This window comes from Pygocentrus nattereri, chromosome 2 (genome assembly GCF_015220715.1).
Source record: "Pygocentrus nattereri isolate fPygNat1 chromosome 2, fPygNat1.pri, whole genome shotgun sequence".
NCBI lineage: Eukaryota > Metazoa > Chordata > Actinopteri > Characiformes > Serrasalmidae > Pygocentrus > Pygocentrus nattereri.
In genome coordinates, this window is record NC_051212.1 from 27,743,777 (window position 1) to 27,768,413 (window position 24,637).

The following is a 24,637-nucleotide window of genomic DNA, read 5'->3' on the forward strand; positions in this document are numbered from 1 at the left end:
TTGTAAAAGCAATCCCAATCCCATAATTCCCACTTAAGGCCTTTCACACTGATTACACATGTATAACTGATATCCTGCCATTGCATTTTTGCAAACTGTTGCAGGCAACTTGAAATCCCTGACGTGATCTCCCATCTTTTTTAAACATGTCACATAGATTAGAATCTTCAGCTGGATCTACAAACATCCAAACTATACAGATGCACTCAAAGTTAAAGCTTCTGAATGAACTGATGAAGCTCTCCATGCTGTTTTTACTTTCCCAAAAAGGGAAGTAGCCGGCTCGGCGTCACCATTTGCTCATTCCGTGAGAAGCAAAGAATGTTTTACTTCCACTTGAAGTCATTGGGCTTACTTGTTTTATGCTTGGTCACATGTGGAGCTGCATCTCCAAAAGCAGCTCAGACTAAATAACAGAGAATCCAGCTCTGATTAAAGAGCTCGTAAAGTTTTAACTCCTGAATGAGGAGCTTCCAAAGTGGAAGACATCCTGCTCACTGTCACAGTTTGCCCATTTTTGTGTATTATCCATGTCCAGTGTTTAATGTTTTTTTATATGTATTAGATCAATTGTAATTTTTTGGCAAGTTAATTTTAACATGGTGGCAAATTGCTGTCATTTCCAACCTGCCTACTTTCGATGACCTAAAGCCCAATGATAGTGACTCTGTTGCTGTGTTCACACTCGGTATAAACATCTAGACATATATTTGTATACCTCAGGCGTTTCCATGTGTCTTGAATGCACGTTTTGCACCAGAACACTTTCAGTAGTTTTAAATGCCTGTTCATACAACATTCCCCCAAATCCCTATAGTGGAGTTAATGATCATACTTCTTCTTTTCATTGTGGTCATTGCAAAAAAAAAAGTATGTGTTTGTGTGAGTGAGCCTGAGTCAGTTTTTTGGCCCATGTGCATGTGTGTCAGCTTGCTTTCGTAACTCTGATTAGACCAGTTCGGGTCCCGTCCAGATCTGCAAATCTCACCATGACATCAGCACCCTCGCTGGCTCGCTGTGTTGCCATGACGATGCGCAGTATACTCACCGGTGGGGGTGGATGACGAACAGGCCTGACGTAGCCGGAGAGGGAAAAGTGAGGCTGTGGTTCATGCGTTGTCAGCAGTGGCCACTCTGAGGGCCAGAGACGACTTCTCTTACCTCTAACAGAGCCAAGAGCTGAGCACTGCAACAGATCTAACTCACTCGCAATAAGGCTTATTTAGACCCTCGCTCACTCAGTGAGGAAGATTTGTTTTAGTTAAACCTTTACTTCTCTCTCTCTCTCTCTCTCTCTCTCTCTCTCTCTCTCTCTCTCTCCCCATTTATATCTTTATTTTTCTTCCTCTGTATCACTCTCTCTCTTTCATTCTCAATCTCCTCCTTTTCTTCTCAGTCTCCCGGCTCTCTTTTTCTGTCTCTCTCTCTGTAGGGGTCTGTAATCTCCTTTATCCTGTCTGAGAGCTGCTGCACCTGTCAACAAACATCTGGGCACATAAACATGTGTGTGCAGACACACACACACACACACACACACACACAGGCGTCCAGTTTATAGGGATGGTTTTCAGTCCAGTTTAAACACACACCATCCATCCAGACTCAGCAAGTGAGAAGCAACAGCTTTAACCCCTTAAAATCCCAGGCTTATTACATACTAAGGCTTATTATTAAGTGTCTACAGGGACTTCAGTGTAAACTGGTTGAGGTATTCAAAGGTTATAGAAGTGTGTGATAAAACCTTTGGTCACTTCTTCCTTTGACTGACTGAATGACAGCTTTTACATATGCTCTCAGCGTTGTAGTGACTGCACTGGCGATGGCGTATGATCTGCTTATGTTTTGTACCTTTTTGCTGATCAAAAAGAAAATTAGAGAATATAGACAGAAAGATAGAGTGAATAACATCTGACTGTACATTTGGACTGACTGTTCTTACACATGTTCAGTATAGTAATGTTGTACAGTCAAACCTGGAGGTTAAACCCGACCACTATTCTTCTGATCATATAGTGTGCAGCACAGTAAACCTGTGGAAATTGATAAGCCCTTATTTTGAGTTGCATTTCTCATTGAGAATCTCATTGAGATTTTTGCAAATAATACAGCTGCAAAATGCATAATACATTTTAGACTTCCAGTTACTTTAAAATGTTTCAGTAGAATCGCTTCACATTTAGTACACTTTTATGACAGTAACATACATTGGGAATAATGGGGCAAACCAACCTTAATAAAGAACCAGAACTGGAGTGGGTTTAGTGTGACAGACACAGATTCATTAAAATATTCCTGGGCTAGCTCTGAAAATTATGCTTATGAACCACACCTATGTAGTACATTTTACACATCAGCTTCAAAGTGCTTTACTGGAAAAAGCAGTAAAATAGAAGAATGAAAATAAAAAAGGGCTTCAGGACAGGACTGTGAACTGTGAAATGGCCAGGTAGTAGTCCACTACCTCTCCTTTCAGCAGGGCTGATATCAGGATGATCCATGGCCTTGTGTGTACAGTTTCTTTAACACTTCAGTTCAAGGTCACTGAGGTACAGAGAGCAGAGCTGGCCTCCTTTAGGATTCCACATACAGTGAGTTTATAGTGCTCTGTCAGTTCAGAAAAAGAGAGAGAGAAAGACAGAAAATTAGAGAGAGAGAGAGAGAGAGAGAGCATATATTTTTGGAAGCAGTTGAAACTGTGCTTTCCTGCTCTCTCACTTCTCTGTTCCCAAGTGTGTGACATCACTTGGCAAACTGCTATTAATAGCAGTGTGTGTGTGTGTGTGTGTGTGTGTGTGTGTGTGTGTGTGTGTTTATGAATGCTTGTGGGTGCGTACGTCTGCATTAGTGTGTGTGTGTGTGTGCGTGTGTGTGTAGAGTGTGTCTGGCGGGCAGCTCTTTCTTTATTAGCATATCTAGATGACAGTGGCATCACAGAGACTGCAGTAATTAAGAACACAACAATAGAGCTACTAATGATGATTGACACAGCATAGAGAGAGAGAGAGAAGGAAAAGAGGGAGAGAGAAGAGGAATTACTCTAGAGTTAAATAAAGAAGGTCTCTCTGAATCACAGACGGGTTACTTTGAGTGTGTGTGTGTGTGTGTGTGTGTGTGTGTGTGTGTGTGTGTGTGTGTGTGTGTGTGTGTGCGCGTGGAAATTTTCACTGCATGTTTGTTTTCAGACTGAATTCATTAAGTTTCCTCTTCTCTGTCATATGCATACAGATTTCTCTGAAATGATCTTGTTTTAGAAAAGAAACAGCGTTTGCTGTTCTTCATTCCTCACCACTTATAAACCTGCCCACAATTCACAGGCCTGTAAATATTGTCCAGTCATTTTGTGTGTAGGATTGTATGTATTTGTATACATGTATACATTTGTATATATGTTGTTTTTATACATTTTCAGGACAGAAATTTCCTGACTCTGTAGATAAAAAACAGGGATAAACAGCACTGACTTTTTATAGAGCTGTCAGAACAAAGTCGCATATCTTCAAAATGGTAACTTTACAGGAGAAGAAAAAAAAAACACTCAACATATAATGACAGTAAATGTAACAAGATCTTTTTCCAAGTAATTTTGGACCATTTCTCTTGGTCCATTCATCATGAGATTTTAACATAAATGGTAACTGGAGTTAAGTCATGCATAAACTGAAAAACCAAACATGAAGATAAAAGGTTTTTGTGTGACAGAGACAAAAATAAAGTTTAGAATTACATATAATCAGTGGTGAACAGTAACAAAGTGTATGTACTTCATCATTTTCTCAATGCTTCAGTAATTTTTTTTCAATTTTAGGAGCCTTTAATTTACTTTATTACATTTTAAAGTAAAATGTTCTGCTTCTCTCTACACCTTTCTCTGCAGCATGTGATGTCAGATCACCTTTCACTAAACCCCTCCCCTAAAAACTGTCCAATCATAGCTAACTGTAATTAAGCACAGGCACCTCTGACAAATTATTATTATTATTAGTAGTAGTAGTAGTAGTAGTGGTATTACATATTATATACATGCATGCCTACATGTCCTGACATTGTGACATTGTACAAAAACAAACCTGTGTGTGTGTGTGTGTGTGTGTGTGTGTGTGTGTGTGTGTGTGTGTGTGTGTGTGTGTGTGATGATGCTTGTACTGTATGTCTCTTTTACACACATTCAGTGCAGTGTGTATGTCTATGAGACTAATCTGTGTTTGGTTGGATAGAGAGTGTGTGGCCAACTGTAATCCCTGCTCTACTGTTTCTTTTGGCTCAGACCCCCTCCTCCCCTCTCTCTCGCACTTTCCTACATACACATCCCTCATCCTGTTGCTCTGTTCTCTGTGGGAGTGGCTTTGTCCTCAGTTGCCCATGTGCTGTACAGTAAAACATATAACATATACAGGCAGCAGTGCAACCAGCGTCTTCACACACTTGTCTCAAACACACGGCCTAATGCACCAGGGAAAAGCAACAAGATCTGACGTCTCTGTCAAGAGTTAGCCTATCTTACAAAGCTTTGCTACAGCCTTTAGTGGGGTGTAAATCTCTGACCACAATTAGGATTCATTAGGAAATGATTCAGTGCTTCATGAAATAAGAAGATCTATTCAATTATTTCAAATATACAACTGTAAATCCAAATGTAACACAGTTAAAACAGTGTATATACACACATATACACACTCACCAGTCGCTTTATTAGGTCCACCTTGCTAGTAAAAGGTTGGACCCCCTTTTGCCTGCAGATCTGCCTTAATTCTTCGTGGCAGACTTTCAACAAGGTGTTGGAAACGTTCCTCAGAGGTTTTGGTTGGTTATTTGAGTTAATGTTGCCTTTCTATCATCTCGAACCAGTCTGCCCATTCTCCTCTGACCTCTCACATCAACAAGGCATTTTTGTCCACACGACTGCCACTTACTGGATATTTTCTCTTTTTCGGACCATTCTCTGTAAACCCTAGAGATGGCTGTGCTAGAAAATCTCAGTAGATCAGCAGTTTCTGAAACACTCAGACCAGCCTGTCTGGCACCAACAACCACGCCACAATCAAAGACACTTAAATCACCTTTCTTCCCCGTTCTGATGCTCGGTCTGCACTTCAGCAAACTGTCTTGATCAGACTACATGCCTAAATGCACTGAGTTGCAGATTGGCTGATTAGCTATTTGTGTTAACGAGCACCTAATAAAGTACCAATAATAATAATGTACCTAATAAAGTGGCTGGTGTGTGCATATATATATATATATATATATATATATATATATATATATATATATATATATGCACATATACATATATTCTCACAGTGGAAGGATGAACAGAAACACCTGTGGATTTTGACGGACAGTTATGACGGATTCACTCTTATTGAAGTGGAGAACGCAAAATGCTTTCTGCTCAGGGGTCTCTGTCCCCTCGCAGACTGAAGGGAGCCATCTATCCATGACAGTCAGAAACTCTATGACCCCCTCTTTCAGTTGGTGTGTGATTGGTTCCTAGACACCTCACGGTTGCAAAAATATGTCTTTTTTAATCTCCCTGTATAATTATTATTTTAATGCAGTTATTACAAACACCTTATAAACATCTGGAGTCTTATATTGCTGCAGTTCTTTATCCAAATATCTTTGTTGTACAGCTGTGTACACTGTGTAAATTATGAGTGATGAGGAATGTAAAGGATTTAAGGTTGCATGCCTTCACCTCCATGCATCCTTTTTATCCCACACACAGGAACAACAAGCCCTAAAGAATTGAGAAGCCATACGTGTGTGGTAGGTATTCAAAAAGGCTTTCAATCATTGATTTGCTTTAGTTCACAGTACAGAGACACACTGGTCTGTACTGGGCTGGATCAATACAAGCTTTTACGGAAAGGTCTGCCTGTAGAAGCAATAATAAGTCTAGGCTGCATCCAAGTAAAATGAATAGATCCAGAGTGAGGGGAGAAAAACATTAAACATAAATCATTAAATGTGCCTGTCAGTTTAAAAAAAACCTTTATGACATGATGTGTTTCTCATATGATCACTGCAATCCACAATGCTTTTGCTGTGTTTACTGATAAAATTAACACAATGTCTCACAAAAACACTACTCAGTTAGTATTTATGTAACAGGGAAGCGAGGAGGTGGATGCACGTGCTGAGATAAGCGAGATTTATTAAGGGCAAATCCAGGGTCATCGTCTCGATCGGGGGGCAGACATGACAGACACCAGAATCCAACAGAACAAGCAGAGCAGAACAAACAGAACATCCAACACAAAGACCAACCAAAACAGAGGGCAAACACGGGGTTATAAAACACAGGGATAACGAGGGACAGGCGGAATACAGGTGGTGACAATCAGGGGTGGAGTCACTAAACAAGGGGGCTGGATCAAAACAAACGCACATGGAAGATCAAAACAAAAAGCACATGGAGTGGGGGGAGCCAATCGTGACAGTTTATGGAAACTGATTTTATCAGTAACATTAGTCCTGTGTGGAGATGCTTGTTTGATGGTTAAGGCACATACGGGCTCTTTTCCTATTTCCAAGACATGTTATTTTGCCTTGCTCCGAAAAAAACTTTAGAAATGGCGGAGTGGCTAGATGTCAGAAATCTACAAGAGGTCTTAATTCTCTCACTGAAATGCTGATAATAAAGGTGTACATAGCCATGTTTCTGACCTTATCCACGGGGGGTTGTGTTTGCATCATTGTTATAACAGCGAGCTGCCAATGCCAGAAGAAATCCCCAATAGTTAACCAGTAAAATAGCTTTGGCTTTTTTCCTAGTTCAAAAACACAAGAATGAAGGACCAAGAACATAATTTGGTCTTATAAGACAAGAGTTACCAATTAAGCTGGCTATTAAGTTAGTGTCATGCTACCAAAACTGCCTGATTATTACCATAAGCACATAGCAATAAGAGCTTATATAGTGCAAAGGTTCTTTGACTTGAAACAGTACCATGTTTGGTAATATATAGAACCATTTTTTAAGGTTCTTTAAAGAACCATATACAACAGTCTCTCCATCATAGCTAAGAACCATGTAAAAACAATTGTGATTCTATGAGTTGTCATGGTTCTATATATGGCCATTGCCTTTACTAAGGAACCCTTGAAGAACCCTTTGTAGGGATGTGTTGGGATTAAAGATGGATCGTTTGTTTATTAACATATCTGAGTGAGTGCGACATCACAGAGGCTACAGTAACAGTCTGCTAATGAGCTTATAAAACAAAGCAGTTTTGGTGAAATTCCCCTTTTAACACTTGTGACGGTGTGGAAAAGTGCAGTGTACAGCAAAACTCAAACAGCATTTGGAAAAAGCCTGTAACCTAATCCAGGCACTTGTATTAGTGCAGATGCTTTGGTTGTGTGCAGTTCAGTGGCTGGTGTGAAGACAAGCACCGGGTTTTATAATGCATTATTTAAGCCCTTTAACAGTGATTGTAGTAGCGTTCAGTTTGTTCATCCATGATTTGGTTTAACATCTGCTGATCAGCTCTGTGGGCTGCTGGAGGGAAGGGTGGATCAAAGGTGTGTGTGTGTTACAGAGCACAGTTAGATTGTCTGTGAACAGTAGCTGTCACAGTGAAAAAAGTGAACCTCCCTAGAGTAGATGAAAGGAGCGATACACGCTGCTGTAGAGGTAGAGCTGCCTTCAGGTCACCCAGCAAAGCGTTCTCTTACAAATGCACCAGAGCCAGGCTCATTACAGACACTGAGACAACAGCACCAATGACAAGCCATCACCACAGTGACAGCATATCAGGATTGGGGACAATTCTCTAGCTCATCTCCAGATATGATAAGGTGAAAAAAAATAACCCTTTAGTCTGTAACTGTGGTTGTGGCTGCAGAGCACAACCAAGAAGTGCAATCAGCTACTTCATTTATGTAGAAAAGTGTGTGTGTGTGTGTGTGTAGTAAATTGTGATTAATCACAAATGTCTTACTTGCTCAAGACTGAACCTAAAGAGAAAGATTTTCTTCCATTTGTAAAGTATTGCTTTCATTAATTCAGTAACACTAACACTGTTTCCATTAACTGAAGTTGAAAATCAAGTTAATGTGAAAATAGGGTAAAATTCTTCAGTTCTAGTTTTTACCAGCATCCAATGAGAGCAACAGTAGCTGCATGTTTTAACGCCCATGTGATTGTAGCTGTCACACTGCTATACTGTGTCTTGTTGTGAGGGGAGTGTATATATACAGTATCTCACAAAAGTGAGTACACCCCTCACACTTCTGAAAATATTTTATTATATTTTTTCACTATAGAAATGAAACTTGGATATTACAAAGTAGTCAGTGTGTAGCTTGTATGGCAGTATAGATTTCCTGTCCTGTGAAAATAATAATAAAATAACACACAGCCATTAATGTCTAAATAGCTGGCAACACAAGTGAGTACACCTCACAGTGAACATGTCCAAATTGTGCTCAATTGTGACGTTGTCCGTCCCTGGTGTCATGTGACTTGTTAGAGTTACAAGCTTCCAGGTGTGAATGGGGAGCAGGGCTGTTAAATTTGGTGTTTTGGGTACAATTCTCTCATACTGGCCACTGGAAATTCAACATGTCACCTCATGGCAAAGAACTCTCTGAGAATGTGAGAAATAGAATTGTTGCTCTCCACAAAGATGGCCTAGGCTATAAGAAGATTGCTAATACCCTAAACTGAGCTATAGCATGGTGGCCAAGGACATATAGTGATTTTCTAGGACAGGCTACACACTGAACAGACCTCGCCAGTGTCGACCAAAGAAGTTGTGTCCACGTGTTCAGCGACCCCAAACACACCTCCAAGATGACAACTGCATCACTGAAGGTAAAGGTGATGGACTGGCCAAGTATGTATCCAGACCTAAACCCAGTTGAGCACCTATGGGGCATCCTCATGTGGAGGAGGAGGGCAAAGTGTCTAACATCCACCAGCTCTGTGATGTCATCGTGGAGGAGTGGAAGAGGATTCCAGTAGCAATCTGTGCAGCTCTGGTGAATTCCAGCGTTAAGGCAGTGCTAGATAATAATGGTGGTCACACAAAATATTGACACTTTGAGCACAAATTGGACATGTTCACTGTGAGGTGGACTTGCCAGCTGTTTAGACATTAATGGCTGTGTGTTGAGTTATTTTCAGAGGACAGTACATTTATACTGCTGTACAAGCTGTACACTGACTACTTTAAGTATCCAAGTTTCATTTCTATAGTGTTGTCCCATGAAAAGATGTAATAAAATATTTGCGGAAATGTGAGGGGTGTACTCACTTTTGTGAGATGCTGTATCCTGCCTTCCGCCCAATGACTGCTGGGATAGGCTCCAGCACCCCCCGCGACCCTGAGGGAGAAGCGGCTTAGAAAATGTGTGTGTGTTTATATGTGTCAGGACAAAATCTCGTATCTCCAAAATGATAACTTTCCAGGAGAAGTCAAAAACCTTCTTTGCTTTTAATGTAAGTCAATAGAACATGTAATTGTTGGCCATTTCCTTTGGTCCTTTTAGCATGAAACTTACACCCAATGTAAGTGGCAACAGGCATTTTTAAATTGTGTCCAAAACTAAGATACAACAATTAAGATACTAAGTTACAGAATTTTTAAGTCAAAAATGGAGATATAAGGTTTTGTCCTGATATAAGGACATAAGAATATGAATGGTGTGTGTGTGTCTGTGTGTGTGCTACTTCACAGTAGTAATGGCGCTGTGAACAATACAATTCATAGGCCTGTACATCTCTCAACAGCCATAATTATGAAGTATTTTTGGGTTAGATCAAGAGGTTTGCATTACATGTCTGTGCTCTCTTTACCTTTCTCTCGCTCTCTCTCTCAGGCACACATCTGTCACACACACATACGCACACACGCCTGCTCTCAGTAGTGACAGATGGTGGTGTCAGTCATAATGGGATAAATCCGATTGCTGCCGAATGAAAGATGTCCCTCCGATCCAGCAAGAGAGAGAGAGAGAGAGAGAGAGAGAGAGAGTTGATGTGTCTGTGTCTGTATTGATGTGTTTGCTCAGAGTGAAATTGGCGTGGTGAGGAGGTGCTCTGTCTGTGTGTGTGAGAGAGAAAGGCAGAAAAAACAGCAGCACTGAAATGATGGCTATAGTAATTCATATTCTGTTACACACAGAGAGACACCCTTCCCCTTTGTCACGTGTCTACACCCACCCCCACCCCCCTCCACCACACACACACACACACACAGCAGGGTGGACACTGCAGACAGCTTGGCGATACAGGGAAGGTGTGTCAGCCCAGTTCTATTGTTTCAGAATCTATGAGAAAACACTTCTAGGGAAAAAAAGGGAGAAAAAAGAGAGGGGGGGGTTGAGAGAAGGAGGAGGAGGAGTATAAAGGAAAGAGTGTGTGTTAGGAAGTGGGCTACAGGGTCCACACCTCTAGACTCTTGGGCGTACTGCAGATAAGAGTTTCTGTTACAATGCTGTGTGCAGATCTGCTCTCCACAGCAAGAAGCTTGTGTCTGCATAATATACACAATCGCATATTCTGTAATAGTTAACTCACTGAGCGTTTCTCCAGGCTTAAAATGAATACGAATGTCTCGTAAAAGACAGAGTAAAATACTGCACATTCTTCTCCAGCTGGACTCTGAAATATTCATCCTGTCAACTATTTGTTGCTTAAGAACAGTTTTGCTTTCATTCTTTCCTACAGGGACAATACAAAAATGAAATTACAAGTAACCTTTGGTTTAATTGGCTAGACGAACTTCCTTTTGCACGCTCAGAGTCTTACAGAGTCAGAATTGTCCACAGAGGTGGTGATGGATGTGACCGGACATCTGAAGTGTTTAAGCTCTTACATGGCCAGGGCCCAACGGCAAGTCCAAAGTTTCATTAAACACTTCTATAACCTAAGAATAGCTCATCCAGTTTCCATTAAAGTTCCTGTTGTTACTGAATAATAAGCCTTATTATGTAATAAGACTGGGATTTAAAGGGGTTAATGCTTCTCAAAGCAACTTTATTGGATGCTATTACATGAAATTGTCACAAATGCGTTGCCTGATGCCTGATACATTGCTTTATGAAAGCTCTGAGACAATGTTTTGGCCTAAAACCTTTAGCGACAAACCATATCAAAAGTCATAAGACACATGCAGGTTCATTGGACATTTTGTATAGTGAATGGCTATAGACATCTTTATTGTAAAGAAATCAGAGTAAGCTTCTCTTTAATGGAACATTTTACATGAAACCACTCTGAATGACTTTGTTTACACCTCAGAAATTGGGTCATGCAGACATTTTGAAAAATGCACTTCAAACAGTAAATACGATGCCACATTGTAACTTTCTAGGACAACGTTACTGAAACTATTCCTGTGCCATGTTCTCTTTTCATCCATATTTAGCTCTTTTGTTGCTGAATAAATTTACTATCATTTTCAACCTTACAACATTTTTTTACACTGACCACTTTTTTATCTAATCCAGTGAGAATTCCCTCACAGTTGTGCAGCAGCATCAATCTCGATATCCTTCACTTTCTTTAATGTTTAGATGTTTGCAAACATCTTTCTGAATGTCAGTGCAGACTTTTTGATTGGCGGCTTTTAGTCTAAATCCACCAAGAGGGTCCTCCAGAGATCTGGGGATTGGGAGTTTGGGTAAATGGGGAATTTGGGAGGGTGATGACCCAAGCAATAATCAAAACGGCCTGGGGAATGATCCCTCTTCTGGCACCAGTAGACAAGCAGCTGGGGCTGTGGAGGCTTCAGACCCAAAGAAAGGACAAAATCATCGAAAAAAAAAAAACTTGGCATGTTTGTAGATAGAGCCTTGAGATCCCTCTAGACCATTTGTGCACTTGAGTAGTTGAGCCATCCCCTGGTGACTTCATATTTTCATTGTTTTCATTGTCCATTGTTTAAATCTAACTATAAGCATGTCGTTTTTAGGTTTTTGTTTTCATTTAGACTGTGAGCCACTGATGCCATCAGCATTCGTACTACATCCATATATGCTAAATATTATGATTATATGTTAAATCATCATCACGATCATCATCAATGTATTATTTATTACATCAGTATTATTTATTCCTTATGTGTTTTCATATCTGTACAGAATTCCATGTAACTGTAATGAATGTAAATTGGATGGATGTGGTGTCTAACAGTGCCATCTCTCTCTTTCCAAAGCTGCCAGGACTCAAGAGGAAGCTGACTGGGGCCGTGGATGGTTCTCCGCTAAACGGGGTTTCCGATACCTCCATGACCCAGGGCAGTGCCAAGCGACTATGCCTGGAGGACGTTACCCTGGCTGTAGGCCCAAGCTTTCCCCAGCCACCCTTCCCCACAGGAACTGGGATAAGTAACCAAGGAAGTGGGCTTGAAGGCAACCGACTGAACAGTAATAACAATAGCTTGGGTTCTCCATACTCAATGCCTCCTAAAGCCAGTCCTGGATCGACACCTGGAGGTGCTGGAAGCTCAGGAAGTCTAGCACCTACCTTCAACCCAAATGGCAACTCGGCAGCCCCTTCTGTGGAACAAGAGCTTCAGGAGATTCTGGATGAGCTTACAAAGAATCCTGATCCCTCTTTGCCTGAGCTGGACATTGAGAAGATCCTAGGGAACAAGACTGATGAACAAACAAGTAATGCAGGAAACTTTGTCCACCTAGACGGGAGTGGAACCCCCAAACGTTCCCCGCAGAGACCTTCTCACCTGGAAGCTCATCTCACCCAATCCCCTGGTTTCCCTCAAGCAGGCTCTCCTCAAATGGGTGCTAGCCCAGCCGGTGCTCCTTATACCCTACCCCATCCGTCTAAACCAGTTCCTTCCCCACTTTCAGCATCACCACTTTCTTCTTCTTCTTCCCAGGGCCAGAACCAGGCTCGATCACCCATGCTTTCAGCCGCACTGTCCAGTAGACCCAGTTCCAACTGGCGTGAGGTGTCACGGGCGCAGCAGCTACAGCATTTGGCATCCAACAGTAAGCACCTCTCCACCAGCAGTGGTGGGCCATCACCAGCCCAGCCAAGCCTGTCCTCACTGGGCCAGCAGGGATCCTCCTGGGCTGGACCATCTCCACCATACCGGCCAGGAGACAAACTCCCCAACTCGTCGCCCCACCAGCAACCCTTCAGCCCAGCCAGCAGCATTCAGAGTCCACAGAGTTCCCTCATCTCCAGCATAACTCCAGCCCCATCTGCTGGACCTTCTCCTCCATATGGGCCAGAAAAGCTTGCTAGTCCAGCTCTTGCTCAGCCACCTTTCAGCCCACAGAGCACCCTTCTTCCAGGAAGCACTGCATCTGGCAGTTCTAACTCTTCTGTCCAAGGGTCCCAAGCAAATTACCTAAGTGGTATACCACCAACATCAGGCTCCACAAGGCCATCACCCCCCTACCGATCAGATAAGCAACATCCCAGTCCTGCTGGACCAACTCAGCATGGAGCCCAGCCTTCCACACAGGGGCGTTCTTTCAATTCGCAGAATGGTCAAGCACCCAATATGTCCAGCCAGCTCTATAAGGCTATCACATCCAGCCAGCCATCCAACAACAGCCTCAAACTGCTCATGCAGTCATCACAAACAAAATCCGCTCAGTTGCAGCTAAGCAAAACCACTCCAGGCAGTGCAGGTCCAGAAACCTTCTCTTTCAACAACACCAAGCCCTTGCGGCACTTTGATCCTGAACCTCATGCTTCCAAAATGGGGACCGTGTCCCTGGGTGGATTCCGGAACGGCAGCATGCAGCCCACACCTCCCACTTCAGCTGCAGGGCATGCACATCTGCTTCAGCAGCGCATGCAGAGAGGGATGCAGGCAGATGGCATGGTGCCCCACTGCGGTGAGGTGAGTACTCCCATTTTCTTTTATTTATTTTATGCATATCATATTGTTTACGTTGATGTTTTGTGTGTAGCATATTGTGTACTTTCATAAAGTGGAGATAACAATCCCAGGCATTGCTTAATGCCTAACTATTTTAATGGCAAAAGTTTTAACAGTTTCTAGATTAAAGGGGAATTCTGCTGATTTTTCAAAATTTCACCTGAATTCAACTGTTCAGATGTAAACATAGTCATTTGGTGTGTTGCCTAAAGGTCAGTTGTAGAGAAACTTACCATTGCTTGATTACTTTACAGTGGAGATGATGGGGCGATAATATCTACAGTGCAATTATAACCATTTTGTTTGCTATCCAAAAGCACCAGGGACACAGATCTTTTGATTTTTTAAATATTGGTAATGGTTAAATGGAACGTACATAGAAAGAAGTGCCCTGCAGGAACCTCACCACCATTAATTTGTTAAAAAAGACATTGTAGGGCAAAGCCTTATCGCAGACGTATCGTAGAACAATATCTAGCACCATATTCAAACCATTCCAAGTATTTTTTTGTGATGTGGCTACTAGAGACATCTAATGTTTCAGATATCCTGTTCCCATCACCACCCCTGTGAACATTTCATATCAAACCACTCTAAATGACATATGTTTATGTCTTAACAATTTAATTAGGCTAGAATTTTAGAATTTAAACCTTTGATTTAATGATTTAATGCACAGGGTTAACTGTAGGGCTAATTTTTAAAAAGTGTGCATGATTTTCTACTTACTGATCAGGTAACACTTAATTTCACTTGATTTATGTTCACCAGTGAGTACAGTATGAAGCAGGGAGCAATCTCTGACTATTCATGAAAATCCAAGCCTTCTGATAACCATACCATGTGTCTTCCACAGCTGTAGATGGCTGCTATTGGGCTTTCTTCTCAGATCTGCGTTCTCAGATCTGTGTCGTACTCTTGAGCATTGTTTTAGAGAGTCTGTGGACCTAAGCACTAGGAAAAAGACTGTATTGCCATGATAGAAATATGTTTTGACTGGGACTTGCCTACGGAGAACCCAAGGACATGAGGGGAGGGAGTGAGAGAGAGAGAGAAAGAGAGAGAGAGAGAGAGAGAGATGCCTCAGTACTTTTCCATTTGCTTGCTCAGGTTTGGATATGCCTGCTTAATGCATGCTCACTGGGAAGGGTCATTTGAAAGGAGGGAGGGAAAGGGTGACACCCTGCAGTGTGTCTTGTACAAGGGGGCATTAAAGATTTTCTGTGTCTGTGTGTGTGTGTGTGTGTGTGTGTGTGTGTGTGTGTGTGTGTGTGTGTGTGTGTGTGTGTGTGTGTGTGTGTGTAAAAGGGGGAGATGGAGGATTAGGAAACATCAGAGGTTAATTGAATGGACAACAGAACAGAGAGCAGAGGAATGCAAGGCTTTGTATGTGATTGGCATTCATGCTCAGGGAATGCACACACGCACACACAGTGCATCTATATTAATTAGGACCGGGCCAACACTGTTTCATTTTCATATTCTGGTCTCAGAAGATAACACAGTTCATTCGTGCAGGGGTGAGTAGATAAAAACAAGAAAGAAGAGATGGAACCTTTTGTGCAGATTTTTTTTTGATTATCTACACTTGCATTATTCTGATTTTGGCCTCGTTACTCCGTTTACTCCACATTTGTAATTCACACCGTTACAAAACAGAGAAAGTAGATACATTAGTATGCAAATGTCTTAGGCCATCTGAGAAAATGATATGTGAACAGTGAACAATGATCATTTATTTGTAAAAAAAAACAAAAAACAAAACACCAACATTAGAGAAATACAAATAAACAATGTAGTCATTTTATGTTTCCAGACCTCTCCTCAAAGTAGCTCAGTTTTTACATTTACCATTCAACACCTACGTCAGGCATTCAGTTCTTCATTAAAATAACTTTAACTCCTGATGGAATTTAACAAATCCATAGCACTGCTGGAAGTCAGGAACCAAACCTGTGTAAACTGTGTTCTCCCAAGCACAATATTAACTATTAACTTTTGCAAAAATCCTGTTTCATTTTACTGTATTTATGTTTATTTGTTTTTATTCTAATGTTATGTAGTGTGATATAGTGGACCTTTCATGGCTGCCTAAGACTTTTATACTGTACATTATAGAAAAAAAAAGTCCCTGCACATCTGTTTGTTTCACGTGACTGGATTGTAACCTATAAGTTTGTAATGACATGCATTTACACTTGGTAGTCAAATGCATCTCTGATCAGATTGAAATCCGTTTGCTAGGAGATGTATAATACGCAAATCAGCTCATGTGCAACAATCAATTGCCTGTGTTGCTCCTCGTTTTTCTGTTATATTCAAAAGAAAATTAAAATGTGCTGTTGTTCAATTTCTTACACCAGCAGTTGAATCTGTCTATAACAATTATCCTCCTGTACTGGTTATTGCGGTCAGTGCATTGTGAAATGATGAAAAACGGTGAGCTGAAGTGAAGGCTAATCAAACTGGCTCTTTATTTAAGCTAACTAGCGCGACTGAAGTCCAATAAAATAGGCTACACAGTTAAAGTCAAGAGCTGAACTGAGGGACCGGCGATGCCTCTGTTAAGTGGTGGCCATCCAGGGGGGAGGTTTCCTCTGCATATGCAGGACAGCAAAGGTGCTGTCACAGTATTGGGGGGAGCTTTGGTTGTCACATGTGACTTGGAGAGACAAATGCATTAACACTGGTGTAACGTCTGACTGGTTCGATGTGTTTTAAATGTTTTTTTTTCTGCATTTAAAGATGTATTAGATATGATCCTAATACACAAGACCTATGCAATTCCCAGGTGAAAATGGGGCCTATGAGGTTCATAGTACACTTTAATGTCTAAAAATAGAGGTTTCAATGAAGAACCATTTGGTTCCATGAAGAACCTTTCAGTGTAGAGTTCCACTTCTGTACAGGAAATTTGTGAGTGTGCGGCACCTTTTTTCAACTCTTTTTGTAAGCCCCCTAGTGGCTATTCTGCCAGTGGAGTGGGAATCAAGTTGGATTTTTAGTTGATGCAAACAAAAAAAATATTATTTTGTCTTTTCAGATTAACTAGGATGCTGTGGGCTCTCTGTGTGTGAAATGTTGTGACTCTGGGTTGAGCTGCTAGCGAGCAGTGAGGGGGGAAAGGGGAGTGGGGAGAGGCCAATACTGTGAAAACTCAAAATACCAGGATTACATTATTACAGACAAAGGCATGTTATTCAGTGACTGCTTTGACTACAATGCAAACTGAGTTAGTCTTGGGTTATAGAAGTATTTGGACCTGCTGGTGCATCCTGGCCATTTAAGGGGTTAAACTTTTTTTTGTTTTTCTAGAATCGGACTTCAAAAGCAAGAGCCATTTGGGAAGGAGTGAATTCCAATAACTCAGTGCTGTTCTTGTTGCTGCTCTTGTTTATTAGTGTGTTTGTGTTTAGTTAGCATCATTTTCTCTTGTCATAAATCTAAGTGTGCATTTATGTGGTTTGAAAGAAATGATGTGATAATCTGTGTGCACTAAAGGGAGAATGAGAAGGTGCCTCTTGATGTGTGTGAGTGTTTGCCAATGTGCTAAAGAGAGAAGCAGTGTGAGTGTGTTAATATGTGTGTGTGTGTGTGTGTGTGTGTGTGTGTGTGTGTGTGTGTGTGTGTGTGTGTGTATAGAGTTTCAAAGTGCCGCGGCAGCATTGTGTCTTCCAGGCCGGCGCTCTGTTTGAAGACATAGTTCACCTCTTTCAGCCCAGTAGCCCTCTTTCATCACTCCAATAAAAGATAATGAATTTTAGAGGAGGCGGGGCAGGGTCTTGGCAGGCTCGGCTGCGGCTGCGAGCTTAAAGAGGCCCCTCTGACATGAAGGAGGGAGAGAGAACAAACCTGCATCCCTCCTAACCACAGCCATCCCCCCAACACACACACACACACACACACACACACATATATTCAAACTACTACACTTCTGGCATTCTATTGCTGTTTGCAAGTTGTATCAAACATAATTTCTGTGTGACTTGACAGTTCCGCAAAGCAAGTAAACTAAAATCAAGGTGCATGGAACATGTAATTACACTGTAAAAAATAATGATTCTACTGGCAGCAATTTCACCAGTAATTTGCTATTTATTTACAGTTCTTATTTACATATTATAAATTATAGTACAAATGACTGTACTTCTAAACACACTTGATTGCTGTGTTTGTGCAGTAATTTCCTGTTTTACTCTTGTATTTCTAATGTACAGCCCAGATGTGTTGTAATGTGGTCCCACAGCTGTCTCAGCTTTACATGCATTATGTAGTAAACCATGTAAAGGTACAGTCAAACAGGGGAAATGTGTCTAGCTAGATTTTGATAACAAATGCTTGAAATTTCATGCGTGCTATAATAAAGTTAAGAGAACAATCACATCACCGTGAACTGAGCTCACATTACGGTCTATTATATATTATATATCTATTACTATAACATTACAGGAGGAACTAGTTAACTGCATCACAAAACACCATCATGATTAGCATAACGAGACAAACAAATGCATTTGGAGAGGAAATAGCATGTTAAAAGAAAGAAAGAAAGAAAATGAATATGAATCTGTAGAAGATAAGTAATTACAAGTAAATGAACAAACAATAGCAAAGCTGTGAGGAAAGCTGTAAAATCCAACATTTGAACTTTTTCTCCCCGAAAACACTATTTTTACAACAGTGTGCTGTGCAGTAGATAACTGCATAATTTGCAGTAATTGCTGTAAATTAATCTGTTCTTTGCAGTTCACTATTTCTTAAGTATTTCACTATTTACCAAGCCAGTATGTTAGTATTAGTAGTGGTAGGTTTTTATATTTTGTGTCTATTTGGTGATATAAAATTGTATATGTTTGAGGATTAGCACAGTCAGCTTCATCTCTCTTGGACGCTCCCTTGGGTCCAGTACTGACTGCTAATGGAGCTTCCTCTGCAACGTGATTTCTCTTTACATTAAATGTAATTCACATTCATTTTGCTCTTTTCTTCTCTTGAAGCCGTGTCCCACAAAATGTGGGCCTGTTTGGTTGAAATCAGATTGTTTGACATGGTCATGTGGTACATGCATTTTTGCGGTTTTGATGGGCTGTTTCATGAAACTTGTTTAGAAAAATTGAAACCGTTGACTTTCCAACATGTTTTCAGTGATTTTCAGTAGGCCAAGGGTCTTCAGATCCAGTACTGGGTGGCTAGTGTCCAGAATAATTTGATGATTTCTCTACTTGGACACAGTCACTAAACAGTGAGGACACAGGCCCTCCGGGATCAGAACTGAAGAGCCCTGTGTTATTCTTTACATTATGCAATGCAGATGAAATTTACTTTCATGTAAGTCAGTACAGCTTCATGTAAGATTCACCATGTAAAGTCTCCTGCAGTTCATAATGTACCACATGATCATATCAAACTATATATATATATATATATATATATATATATATATATATATATATATAATATTATTTTTTACTTATAATCAGTGAGTTTGACTAGCTAGGCAGCTAATGTAACATGGAAACTGAATTTGTACAGCTTAACTATGTTTCACCATGCAAATCTAGCCTGTATATTAATGGGTGGGTCACTTTAATTCCTGTCCGTCATAACTAAACTTAACGTTACATTTTAGTTTCATAGTGTACCATGAACTACTTTAACACTGCTAGTGTAATTTACTATAAAATACATCTTAAGATTAATAACTGAATAATAAGTTTAAAGTCTGTGAAGAGAACTAAGCTGACTCACACTTTGCCATAAACACATCTATATCACATACACCAGACTCAGCCTACCAAGCTCAGACCCTGAACCGTGATGGCTGTTCTGGTTAAACTTTAACAGAAAAACTGAGAGCGCTGGCTGCCACAAGTGACAACCTTTTTGACCATTTACAGTAAGAGGAACACACAAATAAAAGTTGACCTGTTATCAGGGTATTTTTTGCAAAAGTTCTATAAGAACTGAGCCATTTTCCCAGCAGGAGATGCTTTCTCGGATTTGTTTACTCAAGTGGGGATCCCCTCCTCCCTCTCTTCCTCTCTCCGTCTATGTCTATTTCTCTCTCACACACACACACACACACACACACACACACACACACACACACACACACACACACACTCGTACTCTGGCTGAGGTTTGCTTGTCAGGCTAGTGGTTTGGAAAGGAAGTCTTGGTGAGCGTGTCTTTATCTCATCATCTCTTCAGCTTCATCCATTCAGTCTGAGTCTATGTGTGCATTATGGAGATCGTTGAAAGAAATTGTGGATTTTACCATCATACATACATACATAGATATATGAATGTGTGTGTGTTTCATTTTAAAATACATTATAAACTCAAAATATTTCTGTCTGTTTTTCTTCCTTTTCTTCTTTTCTTTCCATTTCGCTTCTTTCTCATCTTCTTTCTCTTTTCTTCTTTCTTTTCTTCTCTCTCTCTCTCTCTCTCTCTCTGTCTTCTATTCCTCATTTCTTTCCAGTTCTCTTCATTCTTTCTCTTCTTCCTGTCCATCTCCTTTAGTATTTCTTCCTGTTTTTTCTTGTATTTTATTTGTCTCTGTGTTCTTCAATTTCTCGTTCTCTCTCTCTCTCTCTCTCTCTTTTTTCTCTGCTGTTTTTGTGTCTTGTTATTTCTTCTTTCCTATCTTATTGCTATCTCTTCTGTCTTGTTGTGACAGATTGGCGTACCCTAGAGGTGTGTGTGTAAGTATTGCTGTCCTCACAGTTTCACAAAGCTGAAGAATTTTGCCCCCTTTCTACCCTTGACCGCACACAAACACACATACATACACAAACACACACACAGACACACACACACACACACACACACACATTTACTGCCTGCAGGTCTGGCTGCAGCATCTACATCTCTCTCTTTCTCTCTCTCTGTTTAGACTCTGTGTTTATGTGCATATTTCCACCATCACGAGCTAACTGTAACCTCTCTGCACCTGTCAGTCAAAAACAGTTACCATGGAGCACAGCTGGGCCTTGAGGGTCAGTGAGAGTTTTTGTTGTTGATTGTTTCCATGGTGAAAGATATGTTGGAGAGGTTGGTCAGCAAAAGTGAGGTTAACATAGGTACAGTTGAGTCAGAGAGAACGGAAACAAGGCACACACACACATAAATTTCTTTGACCTCAGTTCACTCTCACCACTTCTAATGGTCCTTCCATAAACCACACCCCACCCCCACTCTGCCCCTCTCTCTTTCTCTCTCCCTCTGTCCACCCCGTCTCTCTCTCTCTCTCTCTCTCTCTCTCTCGCTCGCTCTGTCTCGCTCTGTGTGTTTTGATGTCCTTCCTCCAAGGCTAAAGTGTGTGGGTGTGTGTGTGTGTGTGTGGGTGTGTGTGCGTGTGTGTGTGTGTGTGTGTGTGTGTGTGTGTGTGTGTGTGTGTGTGTGTGTGTGTATGGGGGGGGGTTATGGAGTCAGAGCAGAGAGAAAAAATATTGCATGCCAGCACCCTCCCTCAGCACACACGCACACACAGACGTCTCAGCAGGGAGCTGAGAGACTAACCTTGTTTCAAGCTTTTCTCAGCTCAAGCATTTTAAATGTGTCTGAAAAAAAGCAGAGCACACTTTCTCAGTGATTTGAGCACTGGTAACTTCAGTGCTGTTTGTGTATATTGTGGGAAGAGAGAGAGAGAGAGAGAGAGAGAGAGAGAGAGAGAAGAGAGAGAGCAGAGTAGTGGTTTTTATCTAGAAAAAGCAGAGTGCCACAAGCGTACAGCCTCAGCCCCATGTTGTTCAGTATTTACATTCATGAGCTTTTGGAACAGTCTGTGTCCACTGCCCACAGATGTACATAGGGTGTCTGATGTCTATTGTATGTTAAGATGGCAATTATCAGCAGTTTGTCATTTCTATTCTGACTGGCTTTCGACGCATCCTGTGTACACACTTCCATGCGGCACATGTAATCTCAGGTTTAAACTGATCTGGTTTTCTACAGTCCACACAAAAACTACTTTTGTGGTTGATTATTTTGCAGTCAAATGGCCTGTTCCTGTCAAAGTATGCAGAATTTCTGTATGTAAAATGACAAAATGCACCAGGTTCTCCTACAATAAAGGCAGCAAGCAGTGAATTTCAGGGCTGCAGCAACAGCTGGACCAAATAAATGATCTTTCAAAAAACCCGGCCCAGATATCAAGAACTTAAATACCTCTTTAATCTATATTAATCTAAATCAATGTAATATCACAATATTTTAGAAGTTTCATGATTCATGGTGTGCATCAGCAAAACAGCTACATTTAAAAATGCTATCATGACATCAGCAAATCAATATTACCAAGGACCAGTTGTGCCCCATGTGTCAAACACAAGGCCCGCAGGCCAATATTAGCCCATTTCACCATGAACTGCACTACAATTCCCAGCATGCACTGCTAAGAAATGCATGCTCCCATCCCTCCCCAACGACGATCTATGGGACAGTGCCACAAAAAAAAGTGTTGTTTAAAAATCTACTGTCCGCTGGGGACATTTAAAAAGCGTTAACAGTTTTCTGCAGCTAATTTAGTTTATTGTTTATTGTTTGGTTTTATTGAAAATTATTTTTTAATCGTTCAAGTAGTCAGTGCCTGTTTTGGCAGCTGTAGTTTTGGCATATGATGAGCAAGCAGTGGTCAGCTGGGGTCATGGCAAAGCGTACAAATGAAGTAAAAACAGCCAGCTTATGGATTTGTTGAGATTTTTTAATATTGCTTTTTTAGTGGTAAGTTTGGCACCCCTGAGTTATGCTCTGGGTTAAGTTAAGTGATACTTTTTAAATCCCACAAACGGGGAAATTCCACCTCCGCATTTAACCCATCCATGAAGTGAAACACCATATACACACACACTAGGGGGCAGTGATTACACTTGCCTGGAGCGGTGGGCAGCCCTATCCATGGCACCCGGGGAGCAATCGGGGGTTAGTTGTCTTGCTCAAGGACACCTCAGTCATGAGACTGTCGGCGCTGGGGATCGAACCGGCAATGTTCCCGGTCACAGGGCCAGTTCCCTAACCTCCACCCCACGACTTATCCCGGCCTCTCAGGATTTAAATTTGTGATCTCCTCAGAATAGAGTGAAACTTCAGGCAGCTTCATCTGCACTCCTCTTTCTAATAAGTAGTGAAAAATTGTGCTTTACATACTGTACATGTACATAACATAATGTAAGACAGATTATTCCTCTGTTAACATACTATTAGAAGACATTTGACATTTTAAGGCTGCCCCGTTACTAACGTTTTAGTTAAAACACAGATTTTCTTTCAAATGTACCAAATAATTTCAAATAATATTCAGAAAAGAGCATGGTGCCATAATTTAGCGTGATAATGTATCATCATTTTGCCTTCCCCTAGGTACACTTACCTTTAGCTTGCACTAAAGCAGGGGTGGAGGGCCTTAGTTCAACACGATCTGGCAAGTTTCCTGCTCAAATACACCTGCTATGAGTTTGAAAAAGGTGTGTTTGAACAGGGAAATCACAGAACTCCAGGACCAGGAAAAAGCTCACAGAGCTTTATGTACATTAAAGAGGATAGATCCATCGCAATTTGGTCTGTAATATTTGGTATCATAGCTCATTGCACAATAGTGAAGCGAAGTATGGGATTCACTTAGTCATCGTAATTACACTAGAAGGAATAAGCACTAAAACTTTCCATGCAGAATGATTCTGAAAACCCAGAGGAAAAGCCAATGCACTCTGCATAGTGTAGAATTAAACCAGTGAACATACAAAAAACAATGCATAAAAAACTAATTCCAGAGAAACGGTGCATATTAGGGCACTACAACCCCAAGAAGTGAACCTTGTTCAGCTGCTTCAGAGACTTGCTTTGAGACCTATGGTGCAAAAACCAGATTTAAGATGCTTTCATTGCTTACATAGTTTTGCAGTGTAAACCTGTAACAGCCATCACCACTGACCAGCTTCTGACCAGCAATGCCTTACAGCCATATATAAAATAACCCAGGCTTACACAGTAGAAACAGTCACTCACAACACAGAGAGCAATAAACCAGGCTTTAAGTAGAAAGTATGAAGTGCAAGAGTATCTTATTACCTTTTTAGGTGCAAAATAGGTACTGTCCAGGTACAGACTCAGTGACCACCATCAAAAAAGCCTTCACTGTGTAAAGAGGAAAGAACATGTGAAAGAATGCAGTATTTAATCTAGTGCTTTGCGCCAGTTAAAAAGGGAATTTCACTGATTTACCGGCAAATCCGCATAATTCAGTTGTTGCAATGTAAACAAAGTCAGGCTTGATGCAGCTTTCTAGAGAAACTTGCCATGTCAGAATTGTTCACAGTGGTGCAACCAGACATCTGAAGAGCTTAATGTCTCTAAGGCTACAGCACAGAAAGCTGTTACACAACGTGTAATGTTATGTTGCCTGATGCCTGGCATTATTCTATGATGGTAATGATTTTACATTCATGGCAGAAAAGTACATACAAGTGCGTCATAAGTCAAAATAGTCCTAAAGAAAACTTATATTTCTTCAGTTGTACTATTGTTTTAATCATCATCAACATTAAATGCACTAGTGTTCATAAGCTTGGAATCATTGGGCCCCATTCACCAACCGGTCTTAAGAAGGAATTTCTTCTTAAAACCCACTTATGCAGTTTTCACTCAGATTCTGACATTCAGCAGTGTTTTCTTATTTGTTAGTTAAGAACAGAATCTACACACACTCAAGAGCACAAAGGTGAAAACAATTCTGAGGTTTAAAAGCACATCATGAATCCAATGTAGAC

At 40.9% G+C, this 24,637-nt stretch overlaps 1 protein-coding gene across 1 annotated transcript in view; it reads left to right on the plus strand.

Annotated features, from left to right (window-relative positions):
• si:ch73-211e3.1 (mastermind-like protein 2) overlaps positions 1-24,637 on the plus strand; it is a 93,703-nt gene that overhangs the window by 39,460 nt on the left and 29,606 nt on the right. Inside the window, exon 2 of the mRNA XM_017709940.2 lies at positions 12,168-13,829. Coding sequence (XP_017565429.1) covers positions 12,168-13,829 — 1,662 coding nt within the window. The remainder of the gene's footprint in view (positions 1-12,167; positions 13,830-24,637) is intronic.